This window comes from Labrus mixtus, chromosome 8 (genome assembly GCF_963584025.1).
Source record: "Labrus mixtus chromosome 8, fLabMix1.1, whole genome shotgun sequence".
NCBI classification, from domain to species: domain Eukaryota; kingdom Metazoa; phylum Chordata; class Actinopteri; order Labriformes; family Labridae; genus Labrus; species Labrus mixtus.
Genome location: NC_083619.1, coordinates 25,471,650 through 25,484,943, shown reverse-complemented (window position 1 = coordinate 25,484,943; position 13,294 = coordinate 25,471,650). Strand labels below are relative to the sequence as shown.

Sequence of the window (13,294 nt, the reverse complement as noted above, 5' to 3'; positions counted from 1 at the left end):
AGAAAAACTTAAACAAGAAAATCTAAACTCTGAAAAACAAAAACAAACCAGACAAAATCATGACAAGATATACTTTATTGACCCCGAAGGGAAATGTGTCATTGACTCTGTCCTGCAGTTGCCAGAGAATTAAAAAGTACAAATAAAAGTAACAAATTCACATATACATAAAAACACCTTCCTGCAATGGTGACATATTGCTCGGCCCCCTTGGCACATCCTGGTCCTGAGGGCCCGTGATTCTTCACCCTGAGGGTGAAAGCTGAAACTCAGAGTGAAGAAAGTAGGTCGGGTCAGACTCTATTTTCTGTACCCGTCTAACAACCTATTATTATATCTGGGCTTCTACCGCCTCATTATCCACAGTACTAGAATATAAACTCAAAGACACAAGTGAGTCAGACTTCAAAGACAATCGTACAAGATCTTAAGATAAACATTTTATAAGTGCTTTACTGTAGGTGTCATAATGCCACCTGCTTCTCTGCACTATTGAATATGAAAGAGCTGAGTAGATGGTTTCTGAACTCTGACTAATAATCACATTTAATACATGTAGTATGATTCAGAGCACATCTTAGTGCAGGGCTATTCAACTCTATTGTTCAGAAAGCTAAGGACCCGGGCCCCCACCACAGCAGTACACTAGTTCTGCGAGCACAGGACCAAAGATGTTCTATTAAACGGGAGCGCTGTGCTGTTTTTAAAACTTTACTGTGGGAACAATGACAGTCAATCACAAGTTTATTAGTTATTTGTATTTTAATTGTAAATAGAAATGATGCTCGGGCCAGTCTGATGTCATCCGCGGGCCGAAGTTGGTCCCAGTTGAATAGACCTGGTGTAGTGTGTGGAGTGATTTCTTGCAGTGAGGGTCCGAATATAATCTATAACTTAATCTGGGACTGTAAGCGATTCATTGGACTCGTGTAATTAACCATCAGCTTGGTGAAAATCTCGAACATAACCTCAATCAATTCTGCAGCCTCGTTTTATCTCAGCTCCATCTGTTCAATATTACTGTACTAATAGAGTTCTCTATATGACCTCTCACTCTGTTTGTAGACCCCGCAGGAGGGGGGGAATGAAATGCAAAATCCATCATACATCAGGTTTTTTATCATTCTGCAAATATTATGTATGTCACTTCATATCAGTAAACACACAGTGTGGAGGGAAAACAAACCAACAAACGTCGACGAGAGCAGCGGCGGGGGAAATTGAGCTGAATATTGATTGGCTGACTGTGTTCAGCTGATAATCTGCTCGGAGGTCACCAAGCTCACAGCAGTACATCATGAGTACAGCTCAATGGAGTAAATTGAATAGATTTGTTTGTTAAAAAAGAGAAGGATCTATTATGCCAAGGATGCTTTTTTTTGTAATGTCCTTGAGATGACCAACTGCAGTGTGAAGAAGTTCAACTCTCCTTGTTCGGTGCAGACAAGGTTGATATTCTGCTGATAAAATGTCCTTGAGAGCTTTGTAAGGCCTCATCTGTGTGCCTGAAATGTAAAGCATTCAAACTGTGTACTATAAGATTTAATAAAAGCTCATCTTGGGTGCCACAACATGCTGTACAAATTGTGTTATGTACACTGTATTCATGAGCTTTTCCTCTGACAGATTCAAGAGCCAAAATGTTTGCTTTTGTTTAGATTTCTAATCCTTCTTCGGCATTTTAAGTAGATAAACTATTTTCAATCAACCGCAGTGCTTTTCCACACATTTACAAGTCTGCCTAATATGAATTAATAAAGTAAAGTGTCGCCCTCTATTAATTCATAAACCATGCTTCCATAAACAGTGTATTTATGAGTCTTAATAGTGCTTTGTACAGATTTATACGCCAGTGAATCACATTGTTTCAATTAATAGTGGGTTATATTGCCTCCCTGGATTTATAATACGATTGCTTCTCCAGTTTCTTTATTGCCTGATATTTGGAGGTGTAAAATATCCGCATGCAGCAGATTCAATTCAAAGTTGTTTTTTTTTGCATTTGCAGCAGGGCGGCTGTTCACATGACGTGTTGGTGCTGCCTGTTTTTGAAAGATAAGCAGAAGTTTATTGGGTGCTGTGCTGGCGTCCTTATTGACTGGCATGTGAAGATATTTCCATTTTGTCATCTGCAAATTAGAACCATATTTATATGTTGCTTTAAAAAAATATATATCACGCTGTAGTTAGGCTGCTCTGGCTGAATTGTTTGGCTTCTACTTTACAAATCCTCAGCGCAACTGCAGAAGCAAAATCCTCATAGTGGCTCGTAATCTGTTGCAGCGTAAATAAAACCGAGCTTGACTTGAAAATGTGTTTTGTTTTGTTTTTTTTAAATCTGTGTGTTATTTTAGGTGTCCTGTGCAGAGGGCACGTGAGCAGTTAAGCCCTGGGTATACTTGCTTTTAACTAAGCAAACGCATCATATCAGCCTTGTGTATCCTGCGCTGGTTTGGAGCGCTGGTTGTGCACGTCCTCACAAATTAACGCAAGATGCAATATGCATATAGCCACTAGGAGCAGTGTAGGGTCTTATGGTGATGAGACCGTTTTGTGACAACATTACAGACACCAGAGAGCTGCTACAACAATGGTGGGAATGTTTTTTTTTAGAAAAGTGAATAAATCAAGAACTAAACCACTGTAATCAGAGAATTAACAATAGAAAAACCTCCCTGAGTGTACCATGTTTGTTTACATAACATCATGCAAAAACTGAATCTCTAATCTGATTTATGTAGTGCTCCCTCTAGAGGAAACCTCCAGTAACATGTGAGAGAAGTATGTGAACATTTATGTTCGGCCAGTTAGCAAGTAAATTTGAGCCTTTAGGAGGAGAACTGGAAACAAATGTGATTCAAATGAGGCTGACAGTTTTTGGCTTTGCACTGCCCACAGCAAGCGCTCCTGGGCTGGTGGGGTCTGGTGCCTTGCTCAAGGGCACATCGGTAATGCTGAGGAAGTGATCTGACACCTCTCCGGTTTTGGCCCGCACCAGGATTTGAGCTGGCCACCCTCCGGTTCCCAACCCAAATCCTTACAGACTGAGCTACTGCTGCCCCATTTCCATCTTTAATTTTGACTAAAGTGTAGTATTGACCAGTACTAGATTTTATAGTTTTTAAATACTAAATGTTGACTAAATAAATTGTAACTCAAAACTGTGTCTGAGTACTGCTATCATTGTAAGCTGGTTTGTTTTTTGTAGTTCACAGTGAGTAGTAAGAGAAGCGATTCTTTTAGAAAGACAGAGAATCATCCAAGTTGTCACAAATCATTCCGTGGGTGAATTATATTTCCCCTAAGCATTGCTCCTGGCATTGCTTAAAAACAGACGCTTAAATAATAATTTAAAAACTAATCATCCGTTCCAGCCTCACTGAGCTCTTTGGTCATTAATTAGAGCCGGTGTGTTTTATTGCATAATATCCTGCTTTCATGTCCTGAGTCTGTGCTGTTGGATATGTGGTTGATTCTCTCCCTGGTCCAGATTTCTCTTCTGCTTACTCATCAGTTTTTCCTTTAAATCTCTATCTGCACTCCCGGGCCTGCAGGTCGAGGTTCTTTGTATTTTAAGCCACAAGCTTTGCCTTTGATGCTCTTTTTGATCTCTATTTCAGTAATTGTTTTTTTCATTCGCCCTCATACTGTATGCGTCAGTGCAGAGTGTGCTCTCACAGTGTGATCTCCGGTAAAAGGGTTGTGTGAGGTTGAAAACTCTCACTCATCTGAAAGGTCGAAACTGAAAGCTTTGCTCGTTCGGTCAGAGGGTGAAGTTAATTCGCATTTGGATTCTTTGATCTTTACTTTTCAACTCTACTCCACAAGTCCCTCATTATGCTTTTTAGAAATGCTCTCACCTGTACAGAATGTAGAAAATTGTCTTCACATCTTGTTGAGAGGTAGTCTTTCTTGTTTAAGCTAAAGCTGCAGCGCTGGATGTAAGTAGAATTTAACAGTTTTATATTCAATAAAGATGTTCAAACTTTCCAGACTGTGAAGGTTTCACTCTCAAAGGCTGTCTGCAGAATAAAGTGTCTCACTTTAAGTTATTTTCATTCGCCAAGGAAACTACTTCAAAGTGTCTTTAAAGACTGAATGTTCGACTTTTTGATCCAGTAGATGTCGCTCTTGAGCACCAGCATTAAAACCAAAACAAACTGCTGTTTGGAGACACCTTCGGTATTTTGAAAACTCCTCTAACCTCCCGCAACACAACTCCAACCCCCCTCCTCTCGCGTTCACACAGATGAATTAAGCACAAACTAATAAACAAAATTGCCCTTGGCTCGCGCTGAATTGACACAGAATGACCGTGATCTAAAAACACTGATGTGACATCCGAATAAGCAGTGAGTATGTTATCCTTCTTCTTCTTCTCTCTAGTCCTTGACTAAAACAGCTTTAATACACAAGGGGAGGAGTCGGCTGTCCCGTCAATGTAAACATGATGTAAACACAACTCCGACAACAACACAGCCAGCGGTATTCGCGCTTCTCATTTATTGAATCTTGAATTGTAGACAGTCATGAGTCAGAGAGACATTTACTATAGGCTATCTGTGATTTCTGCTATATTAATGTGCAAGATGTCACACCTTTACGTTACATTAAAGGCACTTTGAAATTCAAATTCATTAGTTTTGTAAGTCACCAGTATAATTATTATCGTCAACATAAAAAACCTGCAACAAAGTTTACGATACCTCAGGACCCACCACTCACTCCTTCAAGAGAAATTGCAAAAAAACAAAGCAAAGACACGTATTTCAAAATCGTTTCACAGACTTTTTGACACAAGTATTTTTCCAGGCACACACAACTACTAAAAACAGCTTCACAGGGGCACTGGTGGCGCAGTGGTTAGAGGGCGCACCCCATATATGGAGGCTGTGGTCCTCCAGGCTAGAGGAAATTTTGAATCCGCTCCTTTACCGCATGTCATTCCCTACTCTCTTTCTCCCTGATTTCCGACTCTATCCTCTGTCCTGTCTCTCCAATAAAGGCACGAAATGCCCCCAAAAATAAAAAGCTTCACAACCCACTATGGGGTCCCAATCCTCGAGTTTAGAAACACTGCCTTAGAGCAGTAAGATGCTTTTTATCTAATTTCTGAATGACTCAGATTTACTTGAAATATATGCCACACCACTGTACAATGTCCTGACATCTGTTTTGGTTGTCAAAGGCCATTTTCAGCCACTTATGAAGACTTTTCCACCCATACTGCTTGTCAAGTTAAGATGTGGGGGTGTGGAGCCAAGAGGTGGGGGGGTACGTCTTGTCTCCAGTCAATCACACAGCTGACATTTACTGATGCAGCAGGTGCATTATAGAGGTTTGTCAAGAAGCTGAAGACCCTACTCAGCTCCATCTCTTCGCCTGTTACTCGGGTGACCAATAGCATGTTTGCAATAGCATTTCCAATATGGCGACTACCTTTATTGGACTTGGAACGAATGCGTGTCATCACTGAGAATACGTTCATGGTATCAGAAATTCAAGGCTCTAACATTTAACAGAAGAATAAGTGTTCACTCAAAACTAATGAATGCATTGTGACTGTATTTTGTTACAATTTTTTTAAGTATTTTTTTAAAAATGGCCGTCACTCACAAGTCGTGGTGAAGTTTGTGACACTTTGTAACACCGCATCAAAGAAAGCACACCAGTTTAATACATTTGTATTTTTACGATATCAGAGCAGAGAATGAGGCCTGACAGAGCTCGGTGATTTATCGGTGTGGAAAGCCGCGGCTGACCAGCAGCAGGAAGTCGTCAACTTTGGGGGCTGCGAATAAAGAGCTGACACGTCTGAACCATGAATACAAAACATTATTACCACCTATGATCTCTGTGGTAATGACCGGTTGCCAGGTTACATCTCCCACTGTGACATCTGAAACAGGAACACAGTATGTCTGATATTGTTCTACTGTCCTCTGGTTTTTTGTAGCTATTGTAAAAAGATGGTGCACGGGGAAAATGGTGGAAAGGGGAGGAAACCTGCAACCATCAGTCAGCAGCACGGCCAACCACACAGTTAGCCAGGCACCATCTATGCAGACAGACCTCGAGTCGACTTGTGAAAGTTATGTCCCTGATACTGCTTCCACCTCCAGCGTGTTGCCTCAGAGCTGTTCTGTTGTTGTGACATTTCAAGAGAAGAGTGTCGACAGTTGGGAGCAGAGGCGACACGAGGATCTGCTGCACCTGACGGGAGGAGGAGGAATGGAAGACAAGAGAGAGAGAATGCATAGAGTCAGCACACAGAGGAATAAAACAATAAGACAAAGAGACAAAGGAATATTCATTCTACCTCAGCTAGCTTTGATTCATGTGAGCTTTGATGTTAATTGCATGTGATATAAGCCGACATAATTAATGCAATGAATTGTTCTTTGGTGTTGTCAGGAGGCACAGCGTCCAGGCAGAAGGGCTTCCGGGGCTGCATTCGCTCCCTGCAGCTGAACGGCGTCACTCTGGACCTGGAGGAGAGGGCGAAGATCACACCCGGGGTTCGACCCGGCTGCCCGGGTCACTGCAGCAGCTACGGCTCGCTCTGCCAGAACCAGGGCCGCTGTGTGGAGAGAGCCAACGGCTTCCACTGTGACTGCAGCCTGTCGGCATACACAGGAGTCTTCTGCAACACAGGTACACACATACTGTAGAGGTGAAAGCAAGTCGTACTGAAGATGGTCTCCTCCGACTAGAGGATATTTTCCATTCCATGACTAAACGTCTTTTTGGGATAAAACTTGAATTTAAAAAATCCAAAAAAATAAATAAATTGAGCTTTATTCAATCTCTGAACCCTCGGTAATCACCGCCTTTCATCATCTGATAGACATCATATGCCTCTGGGAACGGATGCAGATTTCTCAGTAATTAATGTGAAGCAAGCTGTTAGTGTTAAAAGACTTCCAGGCAAGACTTCCTATTCCTTTTTGGTAATTTCTTGGTCGATAATATCCTGTAAAGTAGTGTCTTTTTTATGTCTTTTTTATGTGTTGAGTTTCAGTTCAACAGTATAAGTTATACAGTGACTTCATCAAGCTCAATTCAGCAGTATAAACCTGAAAAAGGAAACCACTATTCTTGTGATTTACTTTCAATAAACCGGAAGCAAGTTTTCCAAAATAACAACTTCATGATGCAGATTTGTCAAAAATGTAAAAGTCAAGCTTCGTGAGGTCTGACCTCAAGAGGAGAAGGAATCAACCCTTAAAAGCTTGTTCGTTGAATGGAGGTCTTACTGATTATTTCCCGATGCCTTTCAGGTAGTCAGGGAATCTAAACACTGATTTGATTTAAGACACAGAGTCAAGCAGATTTATGGCTCAAGTTAAAAGTTTGATTTATAAAGGATTGTTTGCTGCACTACTTTGCAGATATCGTATATAGAGAATAATAAATCACAGTCAGAATACCGTCCATGAGAGCTGGATTGTCATTAGTGCTGTTTTTCCTCACACCAAAGCCTGCTGATACCTGATTGGTCAATACAGTTCGGACTACAAATGTACTGCAGACGGAAACCTGAACACTTTTCATGCTGAAAATCTAGACCCTCCAGTACAGATGCTACATTTCTATGTAGATACAGATTAGGCTTTTAAATAAATCTCCACAGCAGCATGTAACACCGTAACAGACACAACTAGCAAAGGATGTATCAGCTTTGAGCTGAGGCAGCTGTGGACCAGTGGTCGGTCGTCCAGAGTCAGTCGTCTCTCAACTGGAAGATCAGGGTTTTGATCCCCAGCTCCTGCAGCTACGTGTCCGATGTGTCCTTGGGCGAGACACTTAACCCCAAGTTGCTCCTGCTGCTTTGTCATAGGTGTATGAATGTGTATGAATGGGATTAGTTCATACTGATGGACAACTTTACATAGCAGCTTCTACCATCAGTGTGTGAATGTGTAGGTGTGACCTGCGGTGTAAAAAGAGCGCTTTGAGTAGTCAGAAAACTAGAAAAGAAATGACCAGTACTTAACAGTGCCCCTTTGGAGTTCTCTTTAAAAATAACACCGTGTATCCCTGAGGTTAAGCAAGTTTGTCAAATGCGTTTCCTTCCTCAATACATTTGTAATGCTGTTTTTTAATCCTGTGTTGTCCACATCCGTGATTACTGACCTGCATTCTTCATTTCACAGCTTTTGTACAAATCATTCCTTTGCGTCTCCACACAGCCAAATGTATTTTTTGTAGGTAAGCAAAGAATGGCTTGTAGCATACAGTAGCTCCCACATGCTAAACCCACAGTTCACCCACTCCAGACGACGCCTCCATCAGACTCTCTGCAGACTTCCACAGAGCCAGCTGTAGTCCTTAATTCACCCTCAGTCCATTCCTTTATAGACTTGATGTTGCCGTTTTTACCAATTGCTTCCTTTAAGAGGAGAACTGTCTGATCATAGTTCTTCACTTTGCAGACAAATTCTCAAAGTCTGCGTCTCCATAGAGATAATGTCTTATCAGTCAATTTGTGCATGAAGGCAATAATTTCAGTCTGAACTTTATTAAACTCAGAGAATAAAATGCAAAAGGAAGGAGACAGTTCAGGGCGTCCATGTGTGGGTGTTTTTTTCTGCCGCTGTATAAAAGGTTAAGAGTCTGCATCATTCCGTCGAACCTTTTACTGCACTTAACACTCATCAAGAAGTACTTAGCTACTATGTGACATCAAAGGTTTCATGCAAATAGAGTCTGTTTGATGTGCTGGAGTCTGTGGACGTCTGCCGTTTGATGTTGAATTCCCCGCACTAATAATGCATCATCGAATTGAACTCTGTGTCCCGGTTCAGGAACTTAAAGTGAGTTCAACATTTTAGGGGATGACTCTCTCTCTCTGCCCTCTTCTTTACCACCACTGGTATCTCCTCTCCTCTCTTATCTGCATCTACGTCAGCAAGCGGAGGCCCTGAAAGGGGATTCTAATCAACTTAGTGAATATTTTGATGGTTAAAGCTGTGTTTAAAGTTGTCAGGAAGTGGTTGTGAACCTCTCTATAATCAGTATTAAGGTCGTTTCTAGCATTGTGTGGCAGAGTCAGAGATCTTTAGATGCTCTTTATTCTGTATTGATCCAAGCAACCCTCAACAATTCATTCTAATATTGAAACAGAGTAAAATGTTGCTGTGAATATAAGAATTGTGCCCCTGCAGAGTAACAATTATTCTCTTCCTGGTTTCATTGAACAGTTGTTCTACTGGAGGAAAAAAAAAACTAAAGAGATGCTGCAAAGTGAAATAAATGGGGTTCATGCATAAAAAGTCAATGTTTTCCACATCAAAGAGATTTATCAATAAAACTAAACAAAGGTAATAAAAGGCTACAAAAGACTTTGCTGCTATAAGGGCAGCATTGAAACCCTGCAAACATTGGTCCCTTTTCTTTAAATATTCAATTAATTTAGAATTATAAGGGTTGAACAGAATATTATGAACATTTCAAATAGTTATTTTTAGAATCTATCTAATGTGGCTGCACGGTGGTGAAGTGGTAAGTGTTGTTGCATGTTCTCCCTGTGCATGCATGGGTTCTCCGCGGGTACTCTGGCTTCCTCCCACAGTCCTAAGACATGCTCGTGACTGGTTAACTGGTGACTCTAAGTTGACCGTAGGTGTGAATGTGAGTGTGGCTGGTTGTCTGTCTTTATGTCAGTCCTGTGATTGACAGTCCAGGATGTACCCGCCTCTCGCCCAATGACAGATGGGATCAGCTTCAGCCACTCGCGACCCAGAACGGGAAAAGTGGTGTAGAAGATTGATGGATGGGTGGATGGGTTTGATGGATGGATGGATGGATGGATGGATGGATAGATGGGTGGATGGATAGATGGATGGATGGATGGATGGTTGGATGGATGGATGGATGGATAGATGGATGGATGGATGGATGGATGGATGGTTGGATGGATGGGTGGATGGTTGGTTGGTTGGATGATGGATGGATGGATGGATGGATGGATGGATGGTTGGATGGGTGGGTGGGTGGATGGATGGATGGATGGATGGATTGTTGGATGATGGATGATGGATGGATGGATGGATGGATTGTTGGATGATGGATGGATGGATGGATGGATGGCTGGATGGATGGATGGATGGATGGATAGGTAGATTGGTGGATGGATGGATGGATAGATGGATGGATGGATGGGTGGATGGATGGATGGATTGTTGGATGATGGATGGATGGATGGATGGATGGCTGGATGGACGGATGGATGAATGGATGGATGGATGGGTGGATGGATGATGGATGGATGGATGGATGGATGGATGGATGGCTGGATGGACGGATGGATGGATGGATGGATGGATGGATGGGTGGATGGATGATGGATGGATGGATGGATGGCTGGATGGACGGATGGATGGATGGATGGATGGATGAATGGATTGTTGGATGGATGGATGGATGGATCCAATGTTTAGTTTTTGTTGAGACTTTCTCAGTGAGGTTCTTTATTTAATTGTGGTGAACTGTGTTCCTGAAGTCAGAGCAGGTGGTGCACTAAAGTTTCCCTCCAGATCAGCAGTTTAACTCGTAGCTCTTCCAGTCTGAACGTCAAAATGTCCCAGTTCACCCCAGATTGCTCTGACAGGCTATGCCAACAGTGTGTGAGGATGAGGATAAGTATAGAAGAGATCCCTTTGTCCTGGTTGGCACCTTGCATGGCAGCACATTTTTCTCTGAACTATCTGTTGCTTCTTGCTCCCTCCAGAGGTGTCGGCAAGCTTCAAGTCAGGGACCTCCGTCAGCTACACCTTCAAGGAGCCGTACGAGTTGAGCAGGAACAGCAGCGCTCTGCCGTCCTCCATCTACTCCGACACGACGCTGAGAGGAGAGAACGTCTCCCTGAGCTTCAGGACCAATCAGAGTCCGGCTGTGCTGTTCTACGTCAGCTCGTACTACAGAGAGTACCTGGCCCTGCTCATCAACAAGCATGGTAAGGGTGTGGGGGCTTTTATTTTGAAGGAGTCCTTTTTGGCTGCCACTCAAGCTCATTGTGTTTTGATCTCTTTCCTGCATCCTTTTGGCTTTTAATACTTTTTACAGCAGATTTCATCATCGTAAAAATCACTTTTTTACAAGTCCTTCCTCTGATTATCTTTCCCTCCTCGCTCCTTTTGTAACATCAACTTCACATCAATCATTTTGAGGTTGAACGTTATTCATGAAAGGCTTCTTATGAGCTTCTTTTCCTGCCTGCCTCCTTCTCCCAACCATCCCTCCCCTTTTCCTTCATTATACCTTCTCAGTCTCTTTCTTGTTGTGGTTTTCTCCCTCTTCTTCTAAATTATTCTGATTATATTTTCAAAACCTTAAATCAAAACCTTGTCAAGACTTTTTCTTTTTTTACACATTTCATCTGTCATCCATTTACTTTCTTCCTTTCCCCAGCCTCTCATCTTACCTCTCCTCCTCTCTTCCTCTCATCCTGTCTCCTGCTCCTGTCATCTCCTCCTGATATCGACCTCTCCTCGTGTCCTCCTCCTTCCTCCTTCCTCCTCCTCATCTCCTGCTCTGCTCTGCAGCTTTTAAAAGATCTATCAGGTTCTGTCAGATCTCTCCTCTCTCTGATTCACCCCGTCAGTCTCTACCTCCTTGTAATCCGTCCAGCAGGACCGGCTATTAAGTTTCGTCTCAGGCTGAAATAAAAAAAAGAGTGTTCACTGGTTTTATCACTGAGACCTGAGGAGAGAAGCTGAGAGAGTAAACGTTTGGTGGGCTGTTAATGGGTGGCAGGTCACTGTGCTGCTGAATAAAACAGCAGAAAACTTACTCATGTGTTTTTATCAACTTTAGTGTGAAATAATGATGTTGTGAGTTTGACTTTTAAGAGAAGTCGGAGCCACTTTGGATTTAAAATAATCACATTTTCAGCCTCCGGGAGTTTAATAAAATCAGCACTTTGCTGCTAGATTAGCTGCAAATTGACTTTTTTTTCTGGTGTTAATGAGTCAGAGAAAGCTGATGGACAGCGAGGCATTAAGGTTTTCATGCTGACCGAGGAGTCGTCAGGTAAATGCACTCAAACTGAAGAGTCCAATTAAATCCCTGAGAGCTTTCTCTTGTTCTGTTCCTTTTTTAAATTAAATTTTTCTCCCTCTGCTACAGTTAAATCGCCTTAAACCAAACACAGAAACTCATTGTCGATCATTCAAAAGCTGTTTAAGAATTCAAGTGTTTATTCTCAAAATCTGCGGCCAACTGGATTAGTTCCTACACCAAATAATTATAACTTCACCTTGGAAAGAAAAAGAAGAGTATTCCTGAAATAATCTTCATTGAAATAACTAAATTTTTAAAGAAAATGAATGTTAATCGTTTCCTTTTGAAGGACAAGGTGTCGTTTATTATTCTCCTCCTGTGTCAAAAGCCTAAAGACATAGCAGGGATTCTATTAAGTCGGCTCATAATCTTGTGAATATTAGTAAAATTAATTAAAGTTGGACTTGTTATTGATAGGGAATTAAGCCGTAATCCTCTTAATATGGAAGCTTTATTGACTCAGATACTCATCTCTCTGATTAATCATTGAAGTGAAAAATACATCTTTAAAAGATAAGTAAAGATTAGCAAAGACGACGTGGCTGTTTTTATAAGAGGAGAAAGTTTGTATATATGTGAAACTTTGTGTGTTTGTGTGTGTGTGTGTGTGTGTGTGTGTGTGTGTGTGTGTGTGTGTGTGTGTTTTATGTGTGTGTGTGTGTGTGTGTGTGTGTGTGTGTGTGAAGATAAGCTGGAGGTGAGATACAAGCTGGACAGCAACAGAGAGGCTGAAGTGTTGAGGAGCAGAGTGAGGAGTCTGGCTAACGGACAGCTTCACACCGTAAACATCAGGAGACAGGCCGACTCTGTGACCGTGCAGGTAAGATCACTCACACACACACACACACACACACACACACACACCATATCCTAATTAAGAACATGACTGTCCTAAAGAGATTTGTAAGAGTTAACAAATAATTTGTGTGTGGCTTCAAATGTGAAAAGTGAATACTTTAGGGAGTATATGTGTAGAGCAGAGTTTGATCTGTGTGCATTAAGGTTGTCAAAAAAAAAGTATTATAGAGCGATACAGTCTCTGTTATTTTAATGATTGATAGAATGAAACAGTTCAAAAACATCTTCAAATCTTCTGTCATACTTTCAACCAAAAGCTGCAGCGAGAGAAAGAGTGGCTAAATTGCACAAAGATGTATGCAAAGTAGACATAGTGCAGGAGTCTGCTTGTTATTGTTGGTAATAAAAACAATCATTCACCAAGTACTGGGTA

General features: G+C 41.6%; 1 protein-coding gene across 1 annotated transcript in view; it reads left to right on the top strand.

Annotated features, from left to right (window-relative positions):
- LOC132979529 (contactin-associated protein-like 4) overlaps positions 1-13,294 on the top strand; it is a 110,614-nt gene that overhangs the window by 86,678 nt on the left and 10,642 nt on the right. The window contains exons 18-20 of the mRNA XM_061045400.1: positions 6,415-6,654; positions 10,733-10,957; positions 12,750-12,883. Of these exons, the coding sequence (XP_060901383.1) occupies positions 6,415-6,654; positions 10,733-10,957; positions 12,750-12,883 (599 nt within the window). The remainder of the gene's footprint in view (positions 1-6,414; positions 6,655-10,732; positions 10,958-12,749; positions 12,884-13,294) is intronic.